We start from the raw sequence: 24,443 nt of genomic DNA on the forward strand, positions 1-24,443 counted from the left end.
CCTCCTCTAAGTTCTCAATTTCTCCCAGTCCTCCAGCTTGCTGCTTCTTCTGGCCAATTTATATGCCTTTTCCTTGGATTTAACGCTATCCTTGATTTCCCTAATTAGCCACAGTTGAGCCTGCCTTTCCTGTTTTATTTTTTTGCCGGACAGGGATGAACAATTTTTGGAGTTCATCCATGTGGTCTTTAAATCTTTGTCATTGCATCTCCACCGTCAACCCATTAAGTATAATTTGCCAGTCTATCCTAGTCAATTCCCGTCTCATACCTTTCTTTAAGTTCAGGACCCTAGTCTCTTTTCTTTAAGTTCAGGACCCGAGTCTCTGAATTAACCGTGTCACTCTCCATCCTAATGCAGAATTCCACCATATTACGGTCACTGTTGCTCAAGGGGCTTTGCACAACAAGATCGCTAACTAATCCTTCCTCATTACACCATACCCAGTCTTGGATGGCCTGTTCTCCAGTCGGTTCTTCTACATATTGGTTTAACTGGAATTACATTCCAGGAAATCCTCCTCCTCAGCGCTGCTACCAATTTTGTTGGCCCAATCTATATGTAGATTAAAGTCACCCATGATAACTGCTGTACCTTTGCTACACGCATCCCTAATTTCCTGCTTGATGCTATCCCCAACCTCCCTACTGCTGTTTGGTGGTCTGTATACAACTCCAACAAGCGTTTTCTGCCCTTGACTATTTTGCAGTTCTACCCATACCGATTCTACAGCATCCAAACTAATGTCTCTCCTGCTATTGCATTAATCTACTCTTCAGCCAGCAATGCCACCCGACCTCCTCTTCCTTTCTGTCTATCCTTCCTGAATATCAAATACCCCTGCATGTTTAGCTCCCATCCTTGGTTACCCTGGAGCCATGTCTCCGTAATTCCAACTATATTATATTCCTTAACTACTAACTGCACATTTAAATAATTCACCTTTTTTCGAATGTTCCTCGCATTAAGGCACAAAGCTTTCAGGTTTGTTTTTCTTATCTCCCTTCTACCTTTTGCTTCTGTCCTCCTTTTATGTCCCTCTGCCTCCTTGCATTGGTTCCCACCCCCCTGCCCTGTTAGTTTAAACATGACCTTTCCTACACTCTCCTGTTAACTGCATGCATACGCTTCCACGTTGTTGACCCCCCCCCCCCCCCACTGTTTAGTTTAAACCCACCCATGTAACACTAGAACATGAACGCGTTCAGAGTATTGTTGCTGAATTTGCTGATGACACAAAAATAGGAAAATAAGTTGGGAAGGGGACATAAGATGCAAACATTAAATGCATGGACGAAGGCATGATATATGCATTAGAACTGCAGACATCGTAAAATGATGAAAAATAAAAAAGATAAAAAGCCGTTAGACATAGAAATGAAAGGGAAATTAGGAAAGCATTGGACATAAAAACAATGTTGCTGGGTAAAATGCAAGAAAGCACAGTCTGGTCAGTTGGACAGAAAAGCAGCAAATTGAATTTTTAATCTATGGAAGTGTGAGGTAATGCATTTGGAATGTGTCACGAAGCAAGATAATATACAGTAAATGGAGGGATATTCAAAAGTGAGGTGGAATGGAAGGACCTTGGGGTCCTAAAAGACATGTCAGGAGGTGGTTAAAAAGACTTGTGGGATGCTCTTTTTTTTGCTTTTAAGAGTAGGCAGATTGTACTGTAATTGTGTACAACACTTGTTAGACCACATCTTGAGCTTCATGTCCAGTCATCATCTTATGGTAAGCTGTAATTCTACTGGTGATTATGCCAAGGAGATTTGTAAGGACAAGGACTGGCAGATTTGAGTTCTGCAGACAAATTGGATAATTGGTACATAGTAAAGAGGAAAGATGTTTCCCTTTATAAGGATATTGAAAATCAAGAAGCTCAGATTTAAAGTAATTATTAGAAAGATTAGGCAGGAGGTGATTTTTTTTTTTCATCTGGAGGGATTAAGTGTCTGTAACTCACTACCTGAAAGAGTTGTGGAGATGAAAACTCTCCCCGCATTTAAAGAGGCCCTGGGTGAATATTTGAAGACCCAGTATCTGCAGGTTTAGGGGCCAAACATTGAAAGATGGGATTATATAAAGTACCTGATTTTCGACTGGCATTGACATAAGGTGAAAGGCCGCCTGCGTCATAACCTTTCTGTGGCTTCATGTAAAGCTTGGAGGAATACATCTTCTTAGGGGAAAGAATAAATGGATATATGTTGTAATATACTCCAAAGCAGGTTGGATCCAAGAACTTATCTTGTCCTATTTTTATTTCTGTGTGAATTTGGAGTATTATAATTTTTTTATTATATTAACTTCTCCAAAACAACATCACAAACTTATTGTCAACAAATATGTTGAGGCTCACTGTTCATGATTGTCACTTCATTCTCTGCAGCAAATTTGTAGGCTACTGTCACTCCTGTTGCTATTAAAAAACACTTATTCATACCACTATTATTTATTTTTTGAGCAGCCCTTTTGATTTTATGTGGAATTTTGCATCCAGATCACAGAAAATCAGGACTTTTTATCCATTAAAGACTGCAATAATGAATGGAACATCTTTACTTTGTCAATAAGGATAACTTTGGTTGTCCAACCAACCTGCTACTGGCTGAGACTAGTCATTGCTCCTAAGCCAACTAGAAGTGTGGCTTCCTATTTTTGCAACATGCTATATTTTGTGGTGGAACTTTGAGTTAATGGCTGCATTCATGAATTCGCTGTCATTTAGTTCATTTTATAGAGATTGTACAATAGTAGCCCATTGAATGCACATCATGCTGTGCTACATCGTATTTGCAACATAGAAATGTGCCATTTACCTAATGACTACTCTGGTTTATGATCTATGCAAGACCCTTCTTACTTATTCATCTCATATAAACACATCCTACTTATTTTTTTTCTGTCTGTACTTAGCATCCTCTTACATGCATCTAAACCATTCATTTAATATAAAGTGTGGTAACAAGTTCTGTATTCCAATCATTCTTAGTAGAGAAGTTGCCAATACATTACCAGTATGATATATTTGTGTCTGAAATGATATTTGAATTGTTTCTCTATTGGAGGTGTTAACCTATTCTGATTTTGACGGGATCTAATTATTTATTTTAATATATTCAAGATACTTGTGGATACCGTCTGGGCATTGTCCTACCTGACAGATGGAGGTAATGAACAAATACAGATGGTGATTGACTCAGGTGTGGTGCCTTTCCTTGTTCCACTTCTGAGTCACCAAGAGGTCAAGGTTCAGGTGAGACAACTTTAAAAAATGTTCCACTGTCCAAATGAACACTAAAAGTAAAAATAAGCTTGACCAGAACGTTTTAGACTACTATGAACGCATCTTTTTATTTTATTGTAAGGTATTTCCCCGTCCATGCTATTTTTGGTTATTATAGCTACTGTGTACTTATAGGTACTTATTTCAGATCTTGGTCGAGTGTTAAATACTGTGGACTAAACACAGATGCGACAGGATGGCAGGACAGCGGCACTTTGCTTTATGATCACTGTCCTAGTTATTCTGCATAGAGAAATGTTGTGTGGTGGTAATAATAATGATGAAGTAGCTGTAATAATAGAAGATTGAAAGCACACATACCCAGTCTCAGAAACAGCATCTTCCCCTCTGTTATCAGGCTTCTGAACGCTTCCTCCATAAACTAGAGTACAATCTGATTATCCAACCTACCTCATGGTGGTCATGAGACTTTGTCTCTGGAACTGTTATGCTTCAATACTAACTATTTTCTCTACTCCTTATCTTTCTCTTTGCTCTACCTATTGTACTTGAGTTTGGCTGGATTGTATTTGTGTGTCATATTATCTGATTTGATTGGATAGCACGCAAACAAAAGCTTTACACAGTACTCTTGACAATAATAAAATCTAAACCGAAAATATGAATAATAATTGTTTTTAATCATAGTGAAAACAGTAATTATTAAGCTTGTAATTTTGAATGGCAAGTTGAATAAATATGGAAAAAAATCATATCATCTATTTTTCCTCGCTTACAGACAGCCGCCTTGAGAGCAGTCGGCAACATAGTGACGGGTACAGATGAACAGACGCAAGTTGTTCTTAACTGTGATGTTCTATCACATTTTCCTAATCTTCTGACCCATCCTAAAGAGAAGATCAACAAGGTAAAATAAAAAGTTGGCATGTGGGCAGTCTAACCAGAGAGATACTTCTGGTTTCTCTGCTGGTCTTGTGACAACAACAGAGTTCAGCTTTGTATGTGAGCAGTAACATGAGTTTCAGTTGGTGGATCTTGAATAGTTGTCACTATCAGCATATCATGGCTGATCTATCTCTCCCTCCTAACCCTATTCGCCTGCCTTCTCCCCGTTATCCCTGACACCCGTACTAACCAAGAATCTTATCTAAGGTATCACAAAATGCTGGAGTAACTCAGCAGGTCAGGCAGCGTCTCAGGTGAGAAGGAATGGGTGACATTTCGGGTTGAGACCCTTCCTCAGACTAATGTCAGAGGGGCGGGACAAAGGAAGGATATAGGTGGAGACAGGAAGATAGAGGGAGAACTGGGAAGGGGGAGGGGAAGAGAGGGACAGAGGAACTATCTAAAGTTGGAGGTGAATGTTCATACCGCTGGGCTGCAAGCTGCCCAAGCAAAATATGAGGTGCTGTTCCTCCAATTTCCGGTGGGCCTCACTATGGCACTGGAGGAGGCCCATGACAGAAAGGTCAGACTGGGAGGGGGAGTTGAAGTGCTCAGCCACCGGGAGATCGGGTTGGTTAAGGCAGACTGAGCGAAGGTGTTGGAGCGAAACGATCGCCGAGCCTGCGTTTGGTTTCCCCGATGTAAACAAGTTGACATCTAGAGCAGCGGATGTGAAATGTCACCCATTCCTTCTCTCCTGAGATGCTCCCTGACCTGCTGAGTTACTCCAGCATTTTGTGATACCTTTGATTTGTACCAGCATTTGCCGTTATTTTCCTACACGAATCTTATCTATCACTGCCTTAAAAATATAGGTTGACTTGGCCTCCACAGCCTTCTGTCGCACAGATTCACCAACCTCTGACCAAAGAAACTCCTCCTCATCTCCTTCCTAAAGGATCATCCTTTAATTCTGAGGCTATGACCTCAAGTCTTAGATTCTCCCACTAGTAGCAACATCCTCTCGACATCTACTCTATCCAAGTAGGTGGATGAACAACTACAGCATCCTCCAGAGATCCCCACTATCCCAAAGATAATTCAATTCATTCTGTATGAAATCAAGCAATGACTGACACCACTGGGAACAGCAGAGACTAGGAGATCAGACAGCAGTCCAGTTGGAGTACTTCGGATGTACTTTAGAAATAAGTACCTTTAGCCAAGTTGCTCCATTGTATTTACAACGCTGGCATTGTCCCACACAATTTGACAAATTACCCATATGTCTTTTTCATTAAAAAAACACAACAAATTCAATCTGGCTGATTTGAATTCTATATTTCTACTCTGAATCATCAGTAAAATAATAGACAGTGCTGTGCTTTCAAACAGTGCTCACTGACCAATGCCTTATTGGGGTTTCACCGGGGTCCAAACCTCATCACAGCCTTGGTCCAAAGGGAGATCATAAACTTGAATCCTAATCGTAAGGTGAGACTGATTAACCTTGATATTAAACAAGTATTTGAATTTAAAAAAGCACACAAAGTGCTTTAGTATCTCAGCAGGTCAGGCAACACCTCTGGAAGTTTAGCCCGCCTGAACCTACCTGATCTCCCGGTTGCCAGACACTTTAATTCTCCTTCCCATTCCTACACAGGGGGGGTGGGATATTTGGAGAAATGGGTGCATATCTGGGTGGGGCACAGAGAAGAAGAGAAGGGCAAAAAAGGGGGGTGGGGAGTGTTGGGTTGTTACCTAAAATTGGAGAATTCAATGTTTATAATGTTGGGTTGTAAGCTACCCAAGCGGAATGTGAGGTGCTGTTCCTTGGTTGCGTGAAGCACCATTCTTTCATCTTTACTGGTCTAAATCTTGCAATTTGCAACCTTAAAGTATTTTATTCAAGAGCATGGCTCGCCCACACTTTTTCAATAACGTATTGAGTTGAACAGTAAATGCTGGTTTTGCCTTCAAATTTGCTGAAAAGCGTTTTTTTTTATTTTAAATCGTTGGCCTGTGTTGACTGTGTGCTGGGTCTGGGTAAAGTGGGTAATTATGATAAAATATGATTCTGCAGTTTGTTAAATATATTTCTGACATAACCTTGGCTTGGTAATTATGAGCTAAAATGCGAGTTTTTAAAATTTGTTAGATTAAATCTATTTGTTTGAATGATTACAAATATGGAGGTGTCGTGGTTGGATATTTGTACTTTCTGGACCCATTTGGTTCTGCTTGTAAAACGGGCAGCAGAGGGCCATGTTTCTTTGACCATCTGATATCCACCCTACATCTTTCTCACCACCCTACATTTGCTCCATCTCAGTTGGTTGGCATTTTATTCCACGCAGTGCCAACTGTCCAGAATCTTTGAGTAGCTGAAATTGCTAGAACTAATTGTGGTTTGAGAGTTATCCGTGGAAACCTTTTGAATCTTATCTTACTGGTGTGCACTAACCTAATCTGCAAAAAGTTATTGGCTTATTGGTGGCCAGAGCCCATGGTTGATGTTTTGTATGAATTGTCTTCGGCAGGAAGCAGTGTGGTTCCTCTCCAATATCACAGCAGGAAACCAGTTGCAAGTGCAAGCAGTAATAGATGCTGGTTTGATTCCCATGATTATTCATCAGCTGGCAAAGGTAAGCAAAAAGATGAAATAAAATCTATGTAAAAGCCACAATTTGAAATTGAAATAATGGGAGTTCTTCAGTGATGTTTAATTCACAATGCAAAGGAATTAAAGAACTGATTATTTTCATGTATGGGCCTTCCCCAGTTTATAACACCCAATTTATGGATACTTCATACATATGAAGGAGATCTCATAAATATTATTAGAATCAAAAGGTGCAGCTATGGCTTCTCTCTGATAATCAGACACTATTTTCATATTTATACAGCATGGAAATAGGCCCTTCAATCCAACTCACCCATGCCAATGAAGATGTCCCACCAAAACTGTTGTCCCCCACAAATAAACTTGACTTGACTTGAACTAGTCTGATTTGTCTGCATTTGGCCCATATCCCTCTAGACCATTTCTATCCATGTAACTGGCCAAATGTTTTTTGTACTCGCCGCTGACGGCTTGTTCTGTCTATCTGGTGCCCTCCATGTGAAAAGGTTACTGTGGGTCCCTTTTAAATCTTTCCCCTCTCACCTTAAATATATGCCCTATAATTTTACGCTCCCCTGCACTTGGAAAAAGGTTGCTTCCTCTTGCCCCTAATGATTTTATTTACCTCTATAATATCACCTTTGGAAGAAAATGGTTCACAAATGTGCATGTATAACATTGCAAAATACTTGACTTTTCTTTTGTGCAGTTGTAATTCATTTTAGTTTATGACCGAGTTTGGTCAGTATAGCATAAGAGTCTGATTAAATGCGGATGAGGGGAGGAAGGGAGGATAAACGATTCAGCCATGCTTCCTTGTAGGCTTATTTGCAATCCAAACAGAGCATTTTAATTTTCTACTTGCCATCTGTCTACTCCCTTGTTGAAGCATTAAAAAAATAGAACTCTTTATAAATTCTGCAATTTATTGTAATGTTGAGAATTTGATCGTATGAAACAGGTGCATCTTTTTCATTGTAGGGAGATTTTGGAACTCAAAAAGAAGCTGCTTGGGCAATCAGTAATTTGACAATTAGTGGCAAAAAGGAGCAAGTAAGTGAACTACTACAGTCAAAGAATTATGATTTTTCACACATTTTTGCTGTCTTTTTTCTCAGAAAACTTTTTGTTTATCTATTTCCTATTTTATGGATTCTATATTTTGTTTTCACCAATCTGTGACCTAACATCCTTTGCTCAGATTGTCATATCCTCCACCTTTAATCCTTTGGTGACAATTTTACATTTCTCCCCTCTACACCAATAAGTCTGAAGAAGGGTACCAACTCAAAGGTTTGTCTTGTAGCGACCATAGGGATTGGTCCTGAGAGTCGAACCCTCGGATTGGCCAGCAAGGTCACATGGTGGTGCGACTATAGGGATTGGTCCTGAGAGTCGAACCCGCTGATTGGCCAGCAAGGTCAGGTGGTGGTTTTGGGCCCAAAAACCAGGCAGTGGGAAGAGAACTTCGATGTGAACAGTTTGAGTTAATGGTTGTCTGTAATCTCGTTTGTTATCCTTTGTAATTGAATATTGCTGCCGCAATAAACTTCTTTAACAAAGTACAAGCCTCCAGACTCGCCATATGTCTGTCCATTCACTCCAGAGATGTTGCCTGACCCGCTGAGTTCCTCCACTGCTTTGTTTTTTTGCTCAAGATTCCAGACACTGCAGTTTCTTGTGTCATCACACTAACAATGTTTTATCACCAGGACATGAATAACTTCTAATGTTGTCAACTTTCTGCTCCCAGAAATAAGAACAAATTCCTTTCAATGACAAAGAGACTGCTTGGTTATATAAATGAGTAAACATAAAATTTAAATTTAATTTTCATTTCTCAATACCAAATAGCACTGTTGGCTGGACAAGATTTACCCATTGCAGAGTAGTTCAGCAATTCAAACCTGATTAATCTGAAAGACTGGTGTCAGTGATTTGAAATCACAATTTCAATAATCTCTTCATTCATCATCATATCATATCATATATATACAGCCGGAAACAGGCCTTTTCGGCCCTCCATGTCCGTGCCGCCCAGTGATCCCCGTACATTAACACTATCCTACACCCACTAGGGACAATTTTTACATTTACCCAGCCAATTAACCTACATACCTGTACGTCTTTGGAGTGTGGGAGGAAACCGAAGATCTCGGAGAAAACCCACGCAGGTCACGGGGAGAACGTACAAACTCCTTACAGTGCAGCACCCGTAGTCAGGATCGAACCTGAGTCTCAGGCGCTGCATTCGCTGTAAAGCAGCAACTCTACCGCTGCGCTACCGTGCCAAGCTAATGTCAATGATTAATTCTGAAATAATCCTTATTTGGAGGTACATTTTCTTCTAGCTCGACCCATTAATAACTGATAAAGTTCATTTAGCTGCTACTTAGAAGCTAGTTCTTGCCTTGTTGCATTCATCCTGTGAAAATAAGTTTTAGTTGTTGAAACTTTTGATATGCTTTTCAAATATCAAAATTCTTTCCTCCTAAAATCATTTGATGTCTAATGCAAACTTCTTATATCAGGCATTGACATGGACAGTTCCTTTGTACTCTGAATTTGGAATCTTTCTGGGGTAAAGGTATGCAGAGCACTATCAACAGTTAAAGCATGGTTCTAATTGTGTAAACTGGAAAGTACAATAAAGACAATTAAAATTATAGTTTGCAGCTCATTGTACCCACAGTTCATTGAATCTTTCCTTATATTTGACATGAATTAACGAGAGTTGAGGGAAAATACTGCATTGCCATTTATAAATGAGTTAGATTAAGAAATTTGTGAATATAACACTTTATAATTTTTCTTTATTCTAGGTTGAGTACCTCGTACAACAGAATGTAATCCCCCCTTTCTGCAATTTACTGGGAGTGAAAGATACTCAGGTAGTGCAGGTTGTGCTTGATGGACTGAACAATATTCTAAAAATGGCCGGAGAAGAAGCAAGCACAATAGCAGAAGTGATAGAGGAATGCGGAGGTAAGTTTCCAGAACTTGAATTTCTCATTCATATCCATTATTTTTAGCTCTGACGTTTTTAATCATTCAACAAAAAATGTCCTTATCTAGATTGAAGATAAAGCATAATGTAAGTTTTTTGCTGTTCCATTAACGTTCTAAAACTGGCTGTAACCTGCAAGACCTTCACACAATTGTTTCAACAACATCCAATTTGTTTTCTCCTCATAGGTTTGGAAAAAATAGAAGCTCTGCAGCAACATGAAAATGAAGAAATCTATAAACTAGCCTATGAAATCATCGATCAGTACTTCTCTGGTGATGACGTAAGTTGATAATTAATTTCTTCCAGATAGTTGGTTTAGCTCCTAAGTTGTTTGATTTCAAAGGAAGGAGAAAGTAGAATCTTAAAATGGATCCAATATTCGTTCATCCCTCAGAGTTAACTAGGACCATATATGCAACATCCTCGAGTCTCGCCTGCCACCACAGAATCTCCTGTCCGCACCTTGGACAATGGAGTCACCCACCACTATGGCTCTGTCTGACGTCGGTCTCACCGGTCGAGTCTCATCGTTGGTATCGGAACCAACGACCTGTCCGCCGTTTGGACTGGAAGAATCTTCTGCCCCGCCAGCTCCCAAGAAGGTGTACCTGTTTTCATTCTCCTGCACTCCACTTGTACTGCCCTTTCTCACAGTCAACCACCTTTGCTGACCCACCCATTCATTCTCTCCAGAGATGCTGCCGTTCCCGCTGAGTTACTCCAGCATTTTGTGTCTAGATTCAAGATAGCTTTATTTGTCATCCAAATTGGACGAAATTCAGTCACCCACAGTCCAACAACAAAAGCATTAAAATAGGCATTAAAATTACACAACTCCAAAAACACACAAAAAAAGAAACATCCATCAAAGAAACATCCATCACAGTGAGTCTCCTCCAGCCCTCTCCTCACTGTGATGGAAGGCCACAATGTCTTTTCCCTTCTCCTGCCGTATTCTCCCGCGGTCAGGTTGTTGTGGTTGCAGGCCGCGCCGGACGGTCCGCAGCGGCCCGAGCCTAAGGCGAGTCGCAGCCGCTCCCGCAGCCTCCGAAGACGGCCGGCTCCGCCGATGATAAGTCCGATCCGGGGCGGGCGAACACGCTGCCGCTGTTGCTGCACGTCGGGGCGGTCGTGGCTCCCGTGGCTATCCCGTGGCTATCTTCTGACCTTAAGATATCTCTATTAACTTTCCCAAGGTCCCTAACCTTCGAGTCTTTCACCACCGTAAAAACAGAGAAGAAATATTCAGTGAGGACTTTGCCCATCTCCTGCAGCTCCACACATAGATGACCACTTTGGTATCTGAGGAGCCCTATTCTCTCTCAAGGGCGGCACGGTGGCGCAGTGGTAGAGTTGCTGCCTTACAGTGCTTACAGCGCCAGTGTCGTGGGTTCGATCCTGACTACGGATGCTGTCTGTACGGAGTTTGTACTTTCTTCCCATGACCTGCGTGTGTTTTCTCCGAGATCTTCGGTTTACTCCCACACTCCAAAGACATACAGGTTTGAATGTTAATTGGCTTGGTATAAATGTAAATTGTCCCTAGTGTCCCAGTGTTAGTGAGCGGGGATCGCTGGTCGGCGCGGACTCGGTGGCCGAAGGGCCGGTTTACGCACTGTATCTCTAAACTAAACTAAACTCACTCGTCACCCTTTTTCTTTTAATGTACATAACATCTATTTGGATCCACCATAATCTTACCTGCCAGAACTATATCATGTCTGTTTTTGTCCTCCTGATTTCCTTCCTAAGTATGCTTGTCGATCTGCCATACTCCTCTAGGGATACACTTGATCTCAGTTGCCTATACCTGACCCATGCCTCCTTTTTCCTGACCAGAGTCTCAATTTCTTTGTCATCCAGAGTTTCTTACTCCTACCAGCCTTGCCCTTCACTCGAACAGGAACATACAAACCTTGAACTCTCAGTATTGCACCTTTAACATCATCCATCTTTCTGGATGTTCCTTTGGCCACAAACAACCCACTCTAATCAACCTTTGCGAGTTACTGCCTAATACCATCAAAGTTGACCGTGCTTTTAATTTATAACTTTAACTTGTGGACCAGCTGTATCCTTACACATAACTATTGTACAGCTAATAAAACTGGTCGCCGGTCCCAAAATGCTCATGCTCTGACATTTCAGTCACTTGCCCTGCCTAATTCCCTGAGAGTGGTCTTCTCTCTTGTAAGGCCCTCGGCATATTGACTGAGGAAATTTTGTTCTTCTAATTTCCATTGATTATTTGTAAGCCTTTAGCACAATCCCAACAAGGTGATCATCCCATTTTTATTGCTCAGCCTGACCCAAACAGCTTCACTGGACAATCCTTAATTAAAATAATCTCAAACTACTGCTGTGGTGTTCTCCTTAATCCATGAAACAACGTCCCCATCTCTTTTATTCGCACCTCTATCTCACCTGTATCATCTCTATCCTGGAACATTAAGCTGCCAGTCCTGGCCTCTTCGCCAGGTTTCTGCAATGGCTGTAACCGTTTGGCTACTCCAAGACATCCTGCAACCTGGCAGCAGGGAGACACCATCCTGGAGTCCTGTTTCCTGCCACAGAATTTCCTGAATGCTCCCCCTAACTATAGAGTCTCCATGACGACAGCTCTGTCTGTACATAAACACAAATAGACCCTACCTTATCTTGCTGTCAACCTCCACAGCCTCCTTGCCAAAGCCTCATGAGATAAAGCCTCTGCACTTGCCTTTAACAAAGCACTTGCATCTCAATATTCAACTTTTCCCAACACAGCCACTTCCAATAGGCTTTTCTGTTAGTGCCTGCCTACTTTTTACTCATCACTAGGAGCAATCTCCAGTGCAGCACATCCTCTCAGCTGTTCACTCACAAGTGCAATTTGTAATCCTTCCTTTCAGCATTGAGATCAGAATTTGTGTGTTTTATTTTTGCATACATCCATCATGATGAGTTGTGATTGTATTTAGCTTATGAAGTAGGGCAGTTTGGTGTTATGAGCTAGGGGGTTCTGATCTATCAAATTCTCTCTCTTAAATGAGAGAGTCCAAAACATTTCAAAATAAGGAAATAAATATTTATTTATCAGGATTAGATTTATGTTTATGCTGAAGCATGTGATGCATTTATGGAAAGCTATCGGTATTTTTACACTATTTGGTGGTTATGCATTTTTCTCTCTCTGGCCTAATTGCAAATCTGTTCCCTTCCAGAATTTTCATTATGCCTTCTTAATATACAGTGCCCTCCAAAATGTTTGGGACAAAGACCCATTTATATTAAAACTCTTGTTTGTTCCTGAACTACAGCCAAAACGGTACACGAAAGTACAACAATTTTAGGCCCACCTTACTCACCATCGTCCTGTGGTGCTGTGGATGAAGTTTCATTCAAATTGATGTTATTTTTAAAGTTATTCACATTTTAAAGTAAAAAAAATCGCGCATGCACAATTGGGGCCCGTTGATCTCGCTCTACCAATGGCGGCCGCCCAGGCAGGGAGGCAGGTTGCCTTGCAACCTCCGTTAGGGGGAGGGGGAAAGGGAGGAGAGGGAGAGGGGGGGGAGGGAGAAGGGGGGGTTGAGGGGGATGGAGTCGGGGGGAGGGGAGGGAAGGGGTGGAGGGAAGGGAGAGGGGTGGAGGGAAGGGAGAGGAAGGGAGAGGGGGGGAGGGGAGGGGAGGGAGGGGGGAGGGAGGGGGGAGTGGGGGAGGAGAGGGTGCTGCACCAATGCAGGAGAGGTTTGGGCCCAACGGATCCACTTGATCTAGTTTATTTATTTACCTCTGTACTCCATAATTTGAGATTTGTAATAGAAAAAATCACATGCAGTTAAAGTGCACATTGTCAGATTTTATTAAAGGGTATTTTTATACATTTTGGTTTCACCATGTAGAAATTACAGCAGTGTTTATACATAGTCCCTCCCATTTCAGGGCACTATAATGTTTGGGACACATGGCTTCACAGGTGTTTGTAATTGCTCAGGTGTGTTTAAGTGTGCTCTCAGCATCTTGTCTTTGCTCCAGTCTTTCTATCGCCTTTGGAAATTTTTATTGCTGTTTATCAACATGAGGACCAAAGTTGTTCCAATGATAGACAAAGAAGCCATTATGAGACTGGGAAATATGAATAAAACTGTTAGAGACACCAGCCAAACCTTAGGCTTACCAAAATCAGCTGTTTGGAATATCATTAAGAAGAAAGAGAACAGGTGAGCTTACGAATCACAAAGGGACTGGCAGGCCAAGGAAGACCTCCACAGCTGATGATAGAAGAATTCTCTCTATAATAAAGAAAAATCCCAAAACAACTGTCCCGACAGATCTGAAACACTCTTCAGGAGTCAGGTGTGGATTTGTCAATGACCGCAGAAGACTTCATGAACAGAAATACAGAGGCTACACTGCAAGATGCAAGCCACTGGTTTGCTGTAAAAATAGGATTGCCAGGTTACAGTTTGCCAAGAAGTACTTAAAAGAGCAACCACAGTTCTGGAAAAAGGTCTTGTGGACAGATGAGACAAAGATTAACATATCAGAGTGATGGCAAGAGCAAAGTATGGAGGAGAGAAGGAACTGCCCAAGATCCAAAGCATACCACCTCATCTGTGAAACACTGGTGGGGGTGGGGGTATTATGGGCTGGGCATTTATGGCTGCTGAAGGTATTGGGTCACTAATCTTCATTGATGATACAACTGCTGATGGTAGTAGCATAATGAATTCTGAAGTGTATAGCCACACCCTATCTGCTCAAGTTCAAACAAATGCCTCAAAACTCATTGGCCGGCAGTTCATTCTACAGCAAGACAATGATCCCAAACATACTGCTAAAGCAACAAAGGAGTTTTTCAAAGTTAAAAAATGGTCAATTCGCGAGTGGCCAAGTCTATCACCCGATCTGAACCCAATTGAGCATGCCTTTTGTATGCTGAAGAGAAAACTGAAGGGGACTAGCCCCCAAAACAAGCATAAGTTAAAGATGGCTGCAATACAGGCCTGGCAGAGCATCACTGGAGAAGACGCCCAGCAACTGGTGATGTCCATGAATCGCGGACTTCAAGTAGTCATTGCATGCAAAAGATATGCAACAAAATATAAAACATAACTACTTTCATTTACATGACATTGCTGTGTCGCAAACATTATGGTGCCCTGAAATGGGGCTATGTATAAACACTGCTGTACTTTCTACACGGTGAAATCAAAATGTATAAAAAATGGCCTTTATTAAATGTGCACTTTAACCATGTGTGATTTTTTCTATTACAAATCTCAAATTGTGGAGTACAGAGGCAAATAAATAAATGATGGGTCTTTGTCCCAAACATTATGGAGGGCACTGTATGACTGTTATTACTGCTGTTGTTCTGTGTAATTGCGCCCAATGCAGAACAAGCTGAATTGAATCTTGTATATCTTTCACACATGTACACTGCTGGGAATCCTGGCTAAATATGTCCAACCTTAGGGATGGATGTCTGTGGAGTTGCAGTATTTCTTGCTGCCGAAACAGATGAGGTCAGCGAATTTGCCTAAACAATAAATCAAAACAGGAAATTTCTGAATTTCTTGTGAGCAACTAAATTGGGTTAATTAAGAATGAGATGCATGGAAAGGAGTGAATTATTGGCCAACCTAGTTTTCTTTGTTTTTATCCAAACATGATTCAATGATGCTGTGCTCAATGTTCTAATGTGTGCAGTGGATTGGATCCCATTATTCCCAGTAAGTTTACCTAATGAGGAGTTGAGTAATCATTTTTGAAAGTGCCCACTTTTTCCCCCCTCCATCTATGCTGAATGAGATGATGGTGTATGATAGTGCAGTCAGAGTCTGTCAGTTGACATAACCCAGGAGTACAAATGTTACAAGTTGTCAGTCTTGTACATCTCATCTTAAAATTCATAGACAAAGATGCATGAATCTGGTGGTGATGAGTTAATCTTCCGATTGTCCCTAAAAGTAATTACAAATTTTACTTGTATATTTGATTTGGTCTTTTGAAGTATCGGATTGCAAATTAATATAGACTTCTGCTCAATGTAAAAGTAACTTAAAGTTATACAGCGTGGAAACAGGCCCTTTGGCCCAACTGCCTATGCTGACCAATATTTCCCATCTACACTAGTCCCACTTGCCTGCGTTTGGCTCATATCCCTCTAAAAAACCTATCCATTTACCAACTTACCATTTTGGGCATTCACAGATGTTCCATTTCAGTAAGTTTTTAAATTCCTTATTTTACAGCAAATAATTGGAATGCAAGCAATGTTCGGGTTAAACATTGCTAATGTAACTCATTGTCAAATTATTTATAGCATCTGATGGAGACTAATAATCCCGTATTTCTTAATATTTCTTATGGTAAATGGGATTATTTAGATGGAGGAAAAAACATGGGTGACTTGTCAAACAATCACAATCTCATTTTACACAACCACTGTTCAAAGGAAATTGTAGTGTTTGTTATATATGCTGTTCATTAATTCTGTTTCACAATAGATTGATGAAGATCCGAGTCTCCTTCCTGAAGCAACTCAAGCTGGAACTTTCAATTTCGACCCATCAGCGAACCTCCAAACGAAGGAGTTCAATTTCTAGGTTGAGAAGATGCTGTAGCTTCCCTGTCCCTTGCCTACCCAAAAGAGCAAAAAAAAAATCACCAAGCAGGAGTGTGATGGAGGCTCGAGAGACATCCGCGCATCTACATTTGATGCTTTTTGAAAAGTCTAATTATCAATCACTCAGCAATTGCCAAAATCTGCTACCACACGGATTGTTGACACGTGTGCATGATTCTTGTGAGCCCATGAGTAACTATCATATCAGAAAACGAGAGTAATCCCAACATCGCCTGTGATTCTACCTTTTCCTCCCTGGTTCCCGAGTCCTGCGACAATAATAGCAGTCTCACTTACAACGTTACATATTAGACACACAAGATAGTTGCTCTCTATGTAGAACAGGAAGATTTCTGAATGATTAGATATTTATTAATGGGACTTGAAAAGAGAGTTGGCTTTGACATGTGAAGTAGGCTTTTTAGAAGACTTTACCCTGGGGCTTACAGTAGAAGGATTTGCAAATATTGTAGAAACACCATTGGCCAAAGTAGTCCTTGGATGAACTGAAATCAGGATTTTTATTTTTCTGGCGACTGCAAAAACTTTTTTTTTGCCACAAGGAGGTTATATTTTAAAAATCCTGCGTGCATCCATGTTAGATTGTTAAGCTTACATTGCCTCTCAGACTAGGCTGGAAAACTAAACCTAATGAATGGAGCCAAGTTTAATAATGACTTCTTGACAGTTTATGCAAATTTTATGAAAAAAGCCCCTGCTGATTACTACAACCACTACTAGGAACCTGTGTTTATTTTTTTCTGCCCTGCTCTTTGGAAGTACTCAACAAATGCTGTGCATGGTGTTTTATCCACGCTGCAATTATTATATCAATGTGACTTGAGCCTCTGCTTTAAGCTGAAAGCAAGATTCACCCATATTTCATGTTCACATTTAGATTCTCGCTGTTAGGTAAATCCACGTCTGTGTACACAAAAGAGGAAAAAACACTTAAAAATGAATCACTTCATCCACTGAGAATCTTGCTTCCAACTGTTAGGTGAATCAGTATTTTCTTTAATTTCAGGTTAAGCCAATCCAGTAGAAAAGTAATTTGTTGGACTTTTAGTGGGTTTAAACTGTGGAGCTTCCATGTTTGCAGTGACACACAGTCTTAGACATTCTTGCATCATATATCGACCGTTCCTTACTGTGGATACTGCTGATGGCTGTGAATTCCACAGCTGTTTTACTAAATTTGGTCATGGACTTGAGGATCTAAAACCACACTTTTTTTCAAATGACTAGAGGAAAATTGATAAAATGTACAAAAAGGAGTGTAAATCTTTATGGAGAATGTAATCTAAGCGTTATATAAGGCTGTACAGAAGCTTACAGTTAAGTATACATCTGGTCCGTTGACTTTGAATGCTTTATTTACATTATTCAAGGTGCATAGGGTGGTTTTTGTGGGTATTGGGCTAGGTGACTCCATACAGGGATGGGGTTTGTTACTATGGTGACTGGATGTAAAGGCCCCCTTCCCTCCCCCACCCCAGAGCATTATTGTAAAGGGACAGCAGATTGCATTTGAATTAATGTAGTTATCAAGTGTGGGCAGTATCTACTGTAATTGAATCCAAAAAAATGCAATCAAAGCTCTGCTGATAAATTGTTTTTCATTGATGAACAAAATTGTGCAGGTTTATATCCATCATAATACCTTGCCACCAAGACTGAGCCACTTTAAAGATTACCATATCTTGTATCTATAAATGATACAAGCTCATATAAAATTGCAAGATTTTTACTTGCTAATGAAACTGTTTTAATGATACAGATAGTGTTTTGGCCTTGTTTATTTATATTCTTTTTATAAATTTTAAATTAAAATCGCTCTTTAAGGTGGCTCATTTCAACTCTTCTGCCTGAAGAATGAGTTGGATTTCATTGTGCCTTTGTTTTTCCTATATATTTTTATGTTGTAAATCTGCTACATATGGTAACTGCATAATATCCATTCGCACAATATAGAATTTAAAATGTTGTGTGTGTGATTTACTATGTGGAAAGAGACATTCATTACAAAAAATAACTAGATTCTGAAACTAAAGTTTTAACAACTACCTCTTGTTTTAATGGTCTAAAAGGCAAAGTAATTAATCTCCCACCTCCCCACCATTAACAAAGTTTATTTAAGGTTACATATTGGTGTCCTTTTGGCAGCTCTGACGCCAAATAAGAGACACTCAACCCGCTAAGCCACTCAATTCTATTTCTAATCATCATTAGCCTGGAGATTTAAAAAGGGCGGTCTTTATGAATAAATGTTCTTTGGAACATAGCTATCTAAATTAACATACACTTTCATTTGAATATTATTCGTGTTCTGAGAGACTCCATGGTACATGGCCAGTAGGGCCATGAAAATCAAACCATGGTGATCTCTGATAAGTGGGTCAGCAAGTTTCAGAGATAAAAGCAGATAATGTATATTTCATTCATATGGTGAAAATGTTTCATTTGTGTAGTATTTCTGTTCTGTATTTAACAGAGGAAATGCAGCATGATTGGGGGTGGGGGGTGTTGGCTACATGACAAATGAAAATGGTTGGGTATTCTTTTGAACAGACTATTTGCCATTATATATACTTTAGAGGGTGAAGTGATGTGCTGCTTCTAGCTGCCAGGTGGATTGGTGGCTGTATATTTGTCAGGAACAAGTATATTTGCCACATGCTTATTGTGGAGAATCCACTCAAGTAGCTTTTAGGGGACTAATGTGAATTATCAATCCTAGGCCTGACCTAGAGAGCCAACTTCTTCCCTTCCAATTTTTGCATATCCAGACACAAAGGAGTTTGTAAGTTATTTGAAGTCATTAAAATAATTTTACTTATTTCCTTAATTCCATTAATAATTATTTTTCTAAGCAGATTTTTTAAAATGGCATTGCCATCTTCAGAGAGTGAAAATATAATCAACTGTTCACTCAAGTATAATGTGCAGAAATTATACTTTTAAAAGAAAATCCCAGTGAGGCCTCATGAAAAATGAATGCACCTGAGGATATAAATGTTTATTTATAACAAGTGGCTACAGAGAGCACAGTGGTTACAAACACTGGAAATCTGAAATAAAAACAGAAGATGCTGGCAACTTGAACATATTTACTACCTGATACATTAAACCTATCTTTTTCTTTCAGTGAGGTTGAAAGACTTGTGTATTTATGAGCATTTCTGTTTTTATATTGCATACATCGCAATTAATTATAATGTAATCCTTAGTCATTTTCATGCACATTGTTATTAATAACCTACAGCATGATGACACAGTGTATGTACTGGTAGTGACCCTATTTGGCGTTTTAAATAAGATATTATTTTCCAGGTGGAGTTCCAAGCTGAACATAATGTACTAAAAAAATAATCTGGGCTATTGTTGGAATGAAGATGATCACTGAACAAATGTTTTTTTTATTTTTGTTGCACTTGAGTGGAGATTCTATGTAAAAAGCATTAATATGAAAAGTTAGTATGCAGGTCTAATACTGTTGATCAATTTTATTTTCTTCCCCTGGAATTGCGAAGCATTGGTACTTGTCACTATTTGATTAACTGATCCCAACTTGGCACACCAACAGAACTTGGCATTCTGGTCTCTTAGGCTAAAAAAGGTGAGTCAGGGTGAATCCACTTGTGTTTGTACTCTGAGCACAATCAATCCTACTGCAGATTCTAGATCTGGAACTTGAACGGGATTGAACTAGTAGGTGTTACCATTGTTGGAAAATGTTGTGCCTTTTGATGTCGGACGTACATCAGGGGTGACCACAGCATCTCTTTGTTTAATCAAACTTATCAAAAAGCCTTCCTATAGGACTTGATGGATTGAGTTATGGGGAAAGGTTGGGCACGCTGGGATTATTCGTTGAAGAGCAGGAGACTAAGCGTTGATATTGTGAAGGTGTATAAAACCATGAGGAACATAGGGTGAATGTACACAATCTTTCTCAGGACTGGGGTATCAAGAACTGGAGGCCATAGATTTAAGGTGAGAGGGGAAAGATTTAATAGAAACCCCAGGAACTACTTTTTGCACAGATAGTGGTACATGCATGGAACGAGTACCAGAGGAAGTGGTTGAGGAAGGTACAATAAAAACATTTAAGGGATATTTTGACAAGTAATGGGTATGAGAGACTTGAAGTCATACAGCATGGAAACAGGCTCTTCAGGCCAACCTGCCCGTGCTGACATAGATGCCACATCTATGCTAGTCCCTCCTGCCTGCATTTGGCCCATATCACTCTAAACCTTTTCAATTCATACACCTGTTCAAATGTCTTTTAAATGTTATTGTAGTATCTGCCTCAACCACCTTATCTGGCAGCTCCTTCAATATACCTACCACCCTCTGGAAAGAGTTGCCCCACAGGTTCCTATTAAATCATTCTGATCTCACCTTAAACCTATGTCTTCTGTTCTTGATTCCTCTACTCTGGGTAAAAGACTGCATTCACTCTATCTATTACCCTCATGATTTTACACCTCTCTATGAGATCATCCCTCAGCCTCCTGTGCTTCAAGGAATAAAGTCTTAACCCAGCCCAACCTGACACTATAGCTCAGTCCCTCAAATCTTGACAATATCCTTGTAAACCTTCTCAGCACTCTTTCCAGTTTAACAATATCTTTCGTATAGCAGGGTGACCAAACTGCAATACTCCAAATGCGACCTCACCGGCATCTTGTTCATCTGTAACATAACATCCCATTTTCATGTTCAATATCCTGACTTGAAGACCAATGTACCGAAAATAATTTTGACCACCCTTTCTACATGTGATGCCACTTTCAGGGAACGATGCATCTGTACCTCTCGACCCCACTGCCCCACAACACTCCCCAGGCTGCTGTCATTCACTGTGTAAGTCCTGCCCTAGTTTGACTTCCCAAAATACAACGCATGTCGCACTTATTTGGATTTAACTCAATTAACCATTTATTAGCCGACTTGCCCAACTGATAAAGCTCCGGCTGTAATTTTTGATAACCATCTTCATTACGATCAATAGTCAATAGTCGTTTATTTGTCACATACACATTAATGTGTAGTGAAATGAAACATTACCCGCAGTCGAACAATAAGACCAATAAGAATAATCAATAAAAATGCAATAACACATACAATCACAAACTAACACCAAACCCACTTTAGTGTCACCTACAAATGTAATAATCCGCCTTGTACTTAAGGGGCGGCACAGTGACGCAGCGGTAGAGTTGTTGCCTTACAGCGAAGGCAGCTCCGGAGACCCGGGTTCGATCCCGGCTACAGGTGCTGTCTGTACAGAGTTTGTACGTTCTCCCCGTGACCTGCGTGGGTTTTCTCTGAGATCTTCGGTTTCCTCCCACACTCCAAAGACGTACAGGTATGTTGGTTAATTGGCTTGGTAAATGTAAAAATTGTCCATAGTGGGTAGAGGATAGTGTTAATGTGCGGGGATCGCTGGTCGGTGCGGACCCGGTGGGCCGAAATTGGCCTGTTTCCGCACTATCTCTAAACTAAACTACATTTTCATCCAATTCACTGATATAAATGATGAATAGCAATGGGTCCAGCACAAATCCTGATCCACAACTAGTCACAGGCCTCCAGCCTGAAAAACACCCCTCTGCTTCCTTTCATGAAGCCAATTCTCTATCTAGTTGTCAAGCTCTCCCTGGATCCAATGTGATCCAAACTTTTAGGGCAACTTACCACATGGAACCTTATTAAATGCCTTGCTGAAGTCCTTATAGATAATGTTTATGAATATGTCCTTGAACTCGTCAACCTATTTAGTCACTTCAAAAAACTCAATCAGATTTGTAAGACGATCTCCCACATACAAAAAATGCTGACTAACCCTTGTCAGCACTTGTATGTTCAAATGCATAGATATTTCAGAATTCTCTCCAGTAACTTGCCTACCACAGATGTTAGGCTCATTTGTCTATAATTCCCATACCTTAAGAATTTCATCATTAACCATCCTCCAGTTTTTCTGCACCTCAACCCTGTCTAATGATGACGCATATATCTCAGCCAGGGCTCCTGTAATATCTTTCGATTCCCATAGTATCCTTGGATATATTTGATCAGGTCCGGATGATTTATCTATCTTCATGCATACGCCTTAAGACATTCAGCACCTCCTCAACCGCAATATACACTGTTTTCAATACATCTTCATCGTCCCAAGTTCCCCAATCTTCATGTCTTTCTCCATGGTATAATCAGAAGAGAAATACTCAATGAGGACCTTGCCATCTGTGACTCCACAGAGATGACTGTTTTGGTTTCTATGTGACCCCATTTTCTCTAGTTACCCTCTCTCCTTTAGTGTAATTATGAAATCTCTTGATTTTCCTTACTATTATCTGCCAGTACTATTTGTTGCACCATTTTTGCTCTCCTGGTTTCCTTAAGTATGCTCCTAAATTCCTGAAACCTTCAGATACACTTAACCCCCAGGTGCCTATACGTGTCCCATGACTTCTTGTTTGATGACCAGAGCCTCAATTTCTTTTGTCATCCAGGGTTCCTTACTTCTCGCTGCCTTGCCCTTCACTCTAACAGGAATGTGCATGCCCTGAACTCTTATTATCACACTTTTAAAAGTGCCCCACTTTTTGGATGTTCCTTTGTCTACAAACACCCTACTACATTCAAGTTTTGCAAGTTCCTGTCTAATACCATCAAAATTGGCCTTGCCCCAATTCAGCATTTTAACTTGTTGGCTCTCCCTGTCTTTATCCATGACTATTTTATAGCTAATAGAACTGTGGTTGCTGGTTCCAAAAGGCTTGCCCACGGACACTTCAGTCACTTGCTCTTTCCAATTTCCTAACTGTAGATCAAGCTTTACCCTTTCCCTGGTAGGGCCCTCTACATATGAGGTAACTTTCCCGAACAAATTTGATAAATTCCACGCAGTCCAGGCATTATGATGGTCCCAGTCTATATTGGGAAAATTAAAATCCCCTACCATGACACCCCTTTTGGTCTTGTTGCTGCCTGCAATCTCCTAGCTTATTTGTTCTATGTTAGGCCTTTAGTACACTCCCAACAAGGTCAACAAAGATAGGTTATCGCAGGAGAGGACCCATATGGTCTATCAAGTCTGTACTTTTTCTCTGTAAGAGCAATTTAGTCTGCACCTGGTTCTGCAAATACGATTCTTTGTGTTCCTTTTTAAATACCACATTAAAATCAGCCTTTACCACTACCCCTGGCAGGCCATTCAAAGGCCCAAACCTTTGGGTGTGCTTAAAAATATATCAGTCAATTTCGCTGTTTTTAATCAATTATCTCCTAGTTCCTGATCCCTCTGTCAATGGACATGCTTTACCTCCATCTAGTCTGTTGAAGCCCTCCATGAATTTAAATACTTATCTCAGATCGCTTCATACCCTTCTTTGTCTCAAGGAGAGCAACCCCAGTTTCTCCAGTCCATCCACATAACCAAGATATCCAGAAACATTTTGCTAAATTTCTCCAAGATCTTTTCCAAAGCATTTATATCTTTCCTTAGGAGTGGTGCCCACAATACTCCAGTTGTGGCTGAACCAGTGTTTTATGAATGTTTATGATTTCATTGGCCTTAGAGCCTTCTGCTTTTTATAAAACTGATGATCCTATATCTTATAATCACTTTCTCAACCTTCCTTACTACTTTCAACAAATAATACACATACCCCAGATCGCTGTTTTTGTGCCCCTATTGAAATTGTGCCCTCCAATTTTAAATAGCCTCTTATTCCTCCTCCGAAATGTAACACTTCACATTTCTCTCTTTTAAATTTCACCTATCACCATTCTGTCAAACCACGAGCTTGTCTAAGTCTTTTTGAAGTCTATCATTGCCATCATTCTCCATTCAGTACACCTCCAAATTTTCTCTCATGGAGGTTTGAAAATTGTAGTTGTACTCCCAACTCCAAATCATTAACACATATTAAAGAAAAAATGTAAAGTTAAGCAAGTATTGTATGATTTATAATTTATAGATTTGTTATAAGACTACCATTTCCTCCTTAGTCTTTTCAGTCATCTGCTTTTACATTAGATT

At 40.2% G+C, this 24,443-nt stretch overlaps 1 protein-coding gene across 1 annotated transcript in view; it reads left to right on the forward strand.

The window, feature by feature from the left end:
• The window catches only part of kpna3 (karyopherin alpha 3 (importin alpha 4)), a 70,219-nt gene extending 50,688 nt beyond the window's left edge, over positions 1-19,531 (forward strand). The window contains exons 11-17 of the mRNA XM_078409433.1: positions 3,131-3,262; positions 4,032-4,160; positions 6,679-6,783; positions 7,743-7,814; positions 9,584-9,746; positions 9,957-10,051; positions 16,266-19,531. Of these exons, the coding sequence (XP_078265559.1) occupies positions 3,131-3,262; positions 4,032-4,160; positions 6,679-6,783; positions 7,743-7,814; positions 9,584-9,746; positions 9,957-10,051; positions 16,266-16,364 (795 nt within the window). The 3' untranslated portion in view covers positions 16,365-19,531. The remainder of the gene's footprint in view (positions 1-3,130; positions 3,263-4,031; positions 4,161-6,678; positions 6,784-7,742; positions 7,815-9,583; positions 9,747-9,956; positions 10,052-16,265) is intronic.
• The last annotated feature ends 4,912 nt before the right edge of the window (positions 19,532-24,443 follow it).

The sequence above is a fragment of the Rhinoraja longicauda genome, chromosome 12, assembly GCF_053455715.1.
Source record: "Rhinoraja longicauda isolate Sanriku21f chromosome 12, sRhiLon1.1, whole genome shotgun sequence".
Taxonomy (NCBI): Eukaryota; Metazoa; Chordata; class Chondrichthyes; order Rajiformes; family Arhynchobatidae; genus Rhinoraja; species Rhinoraja longicauda.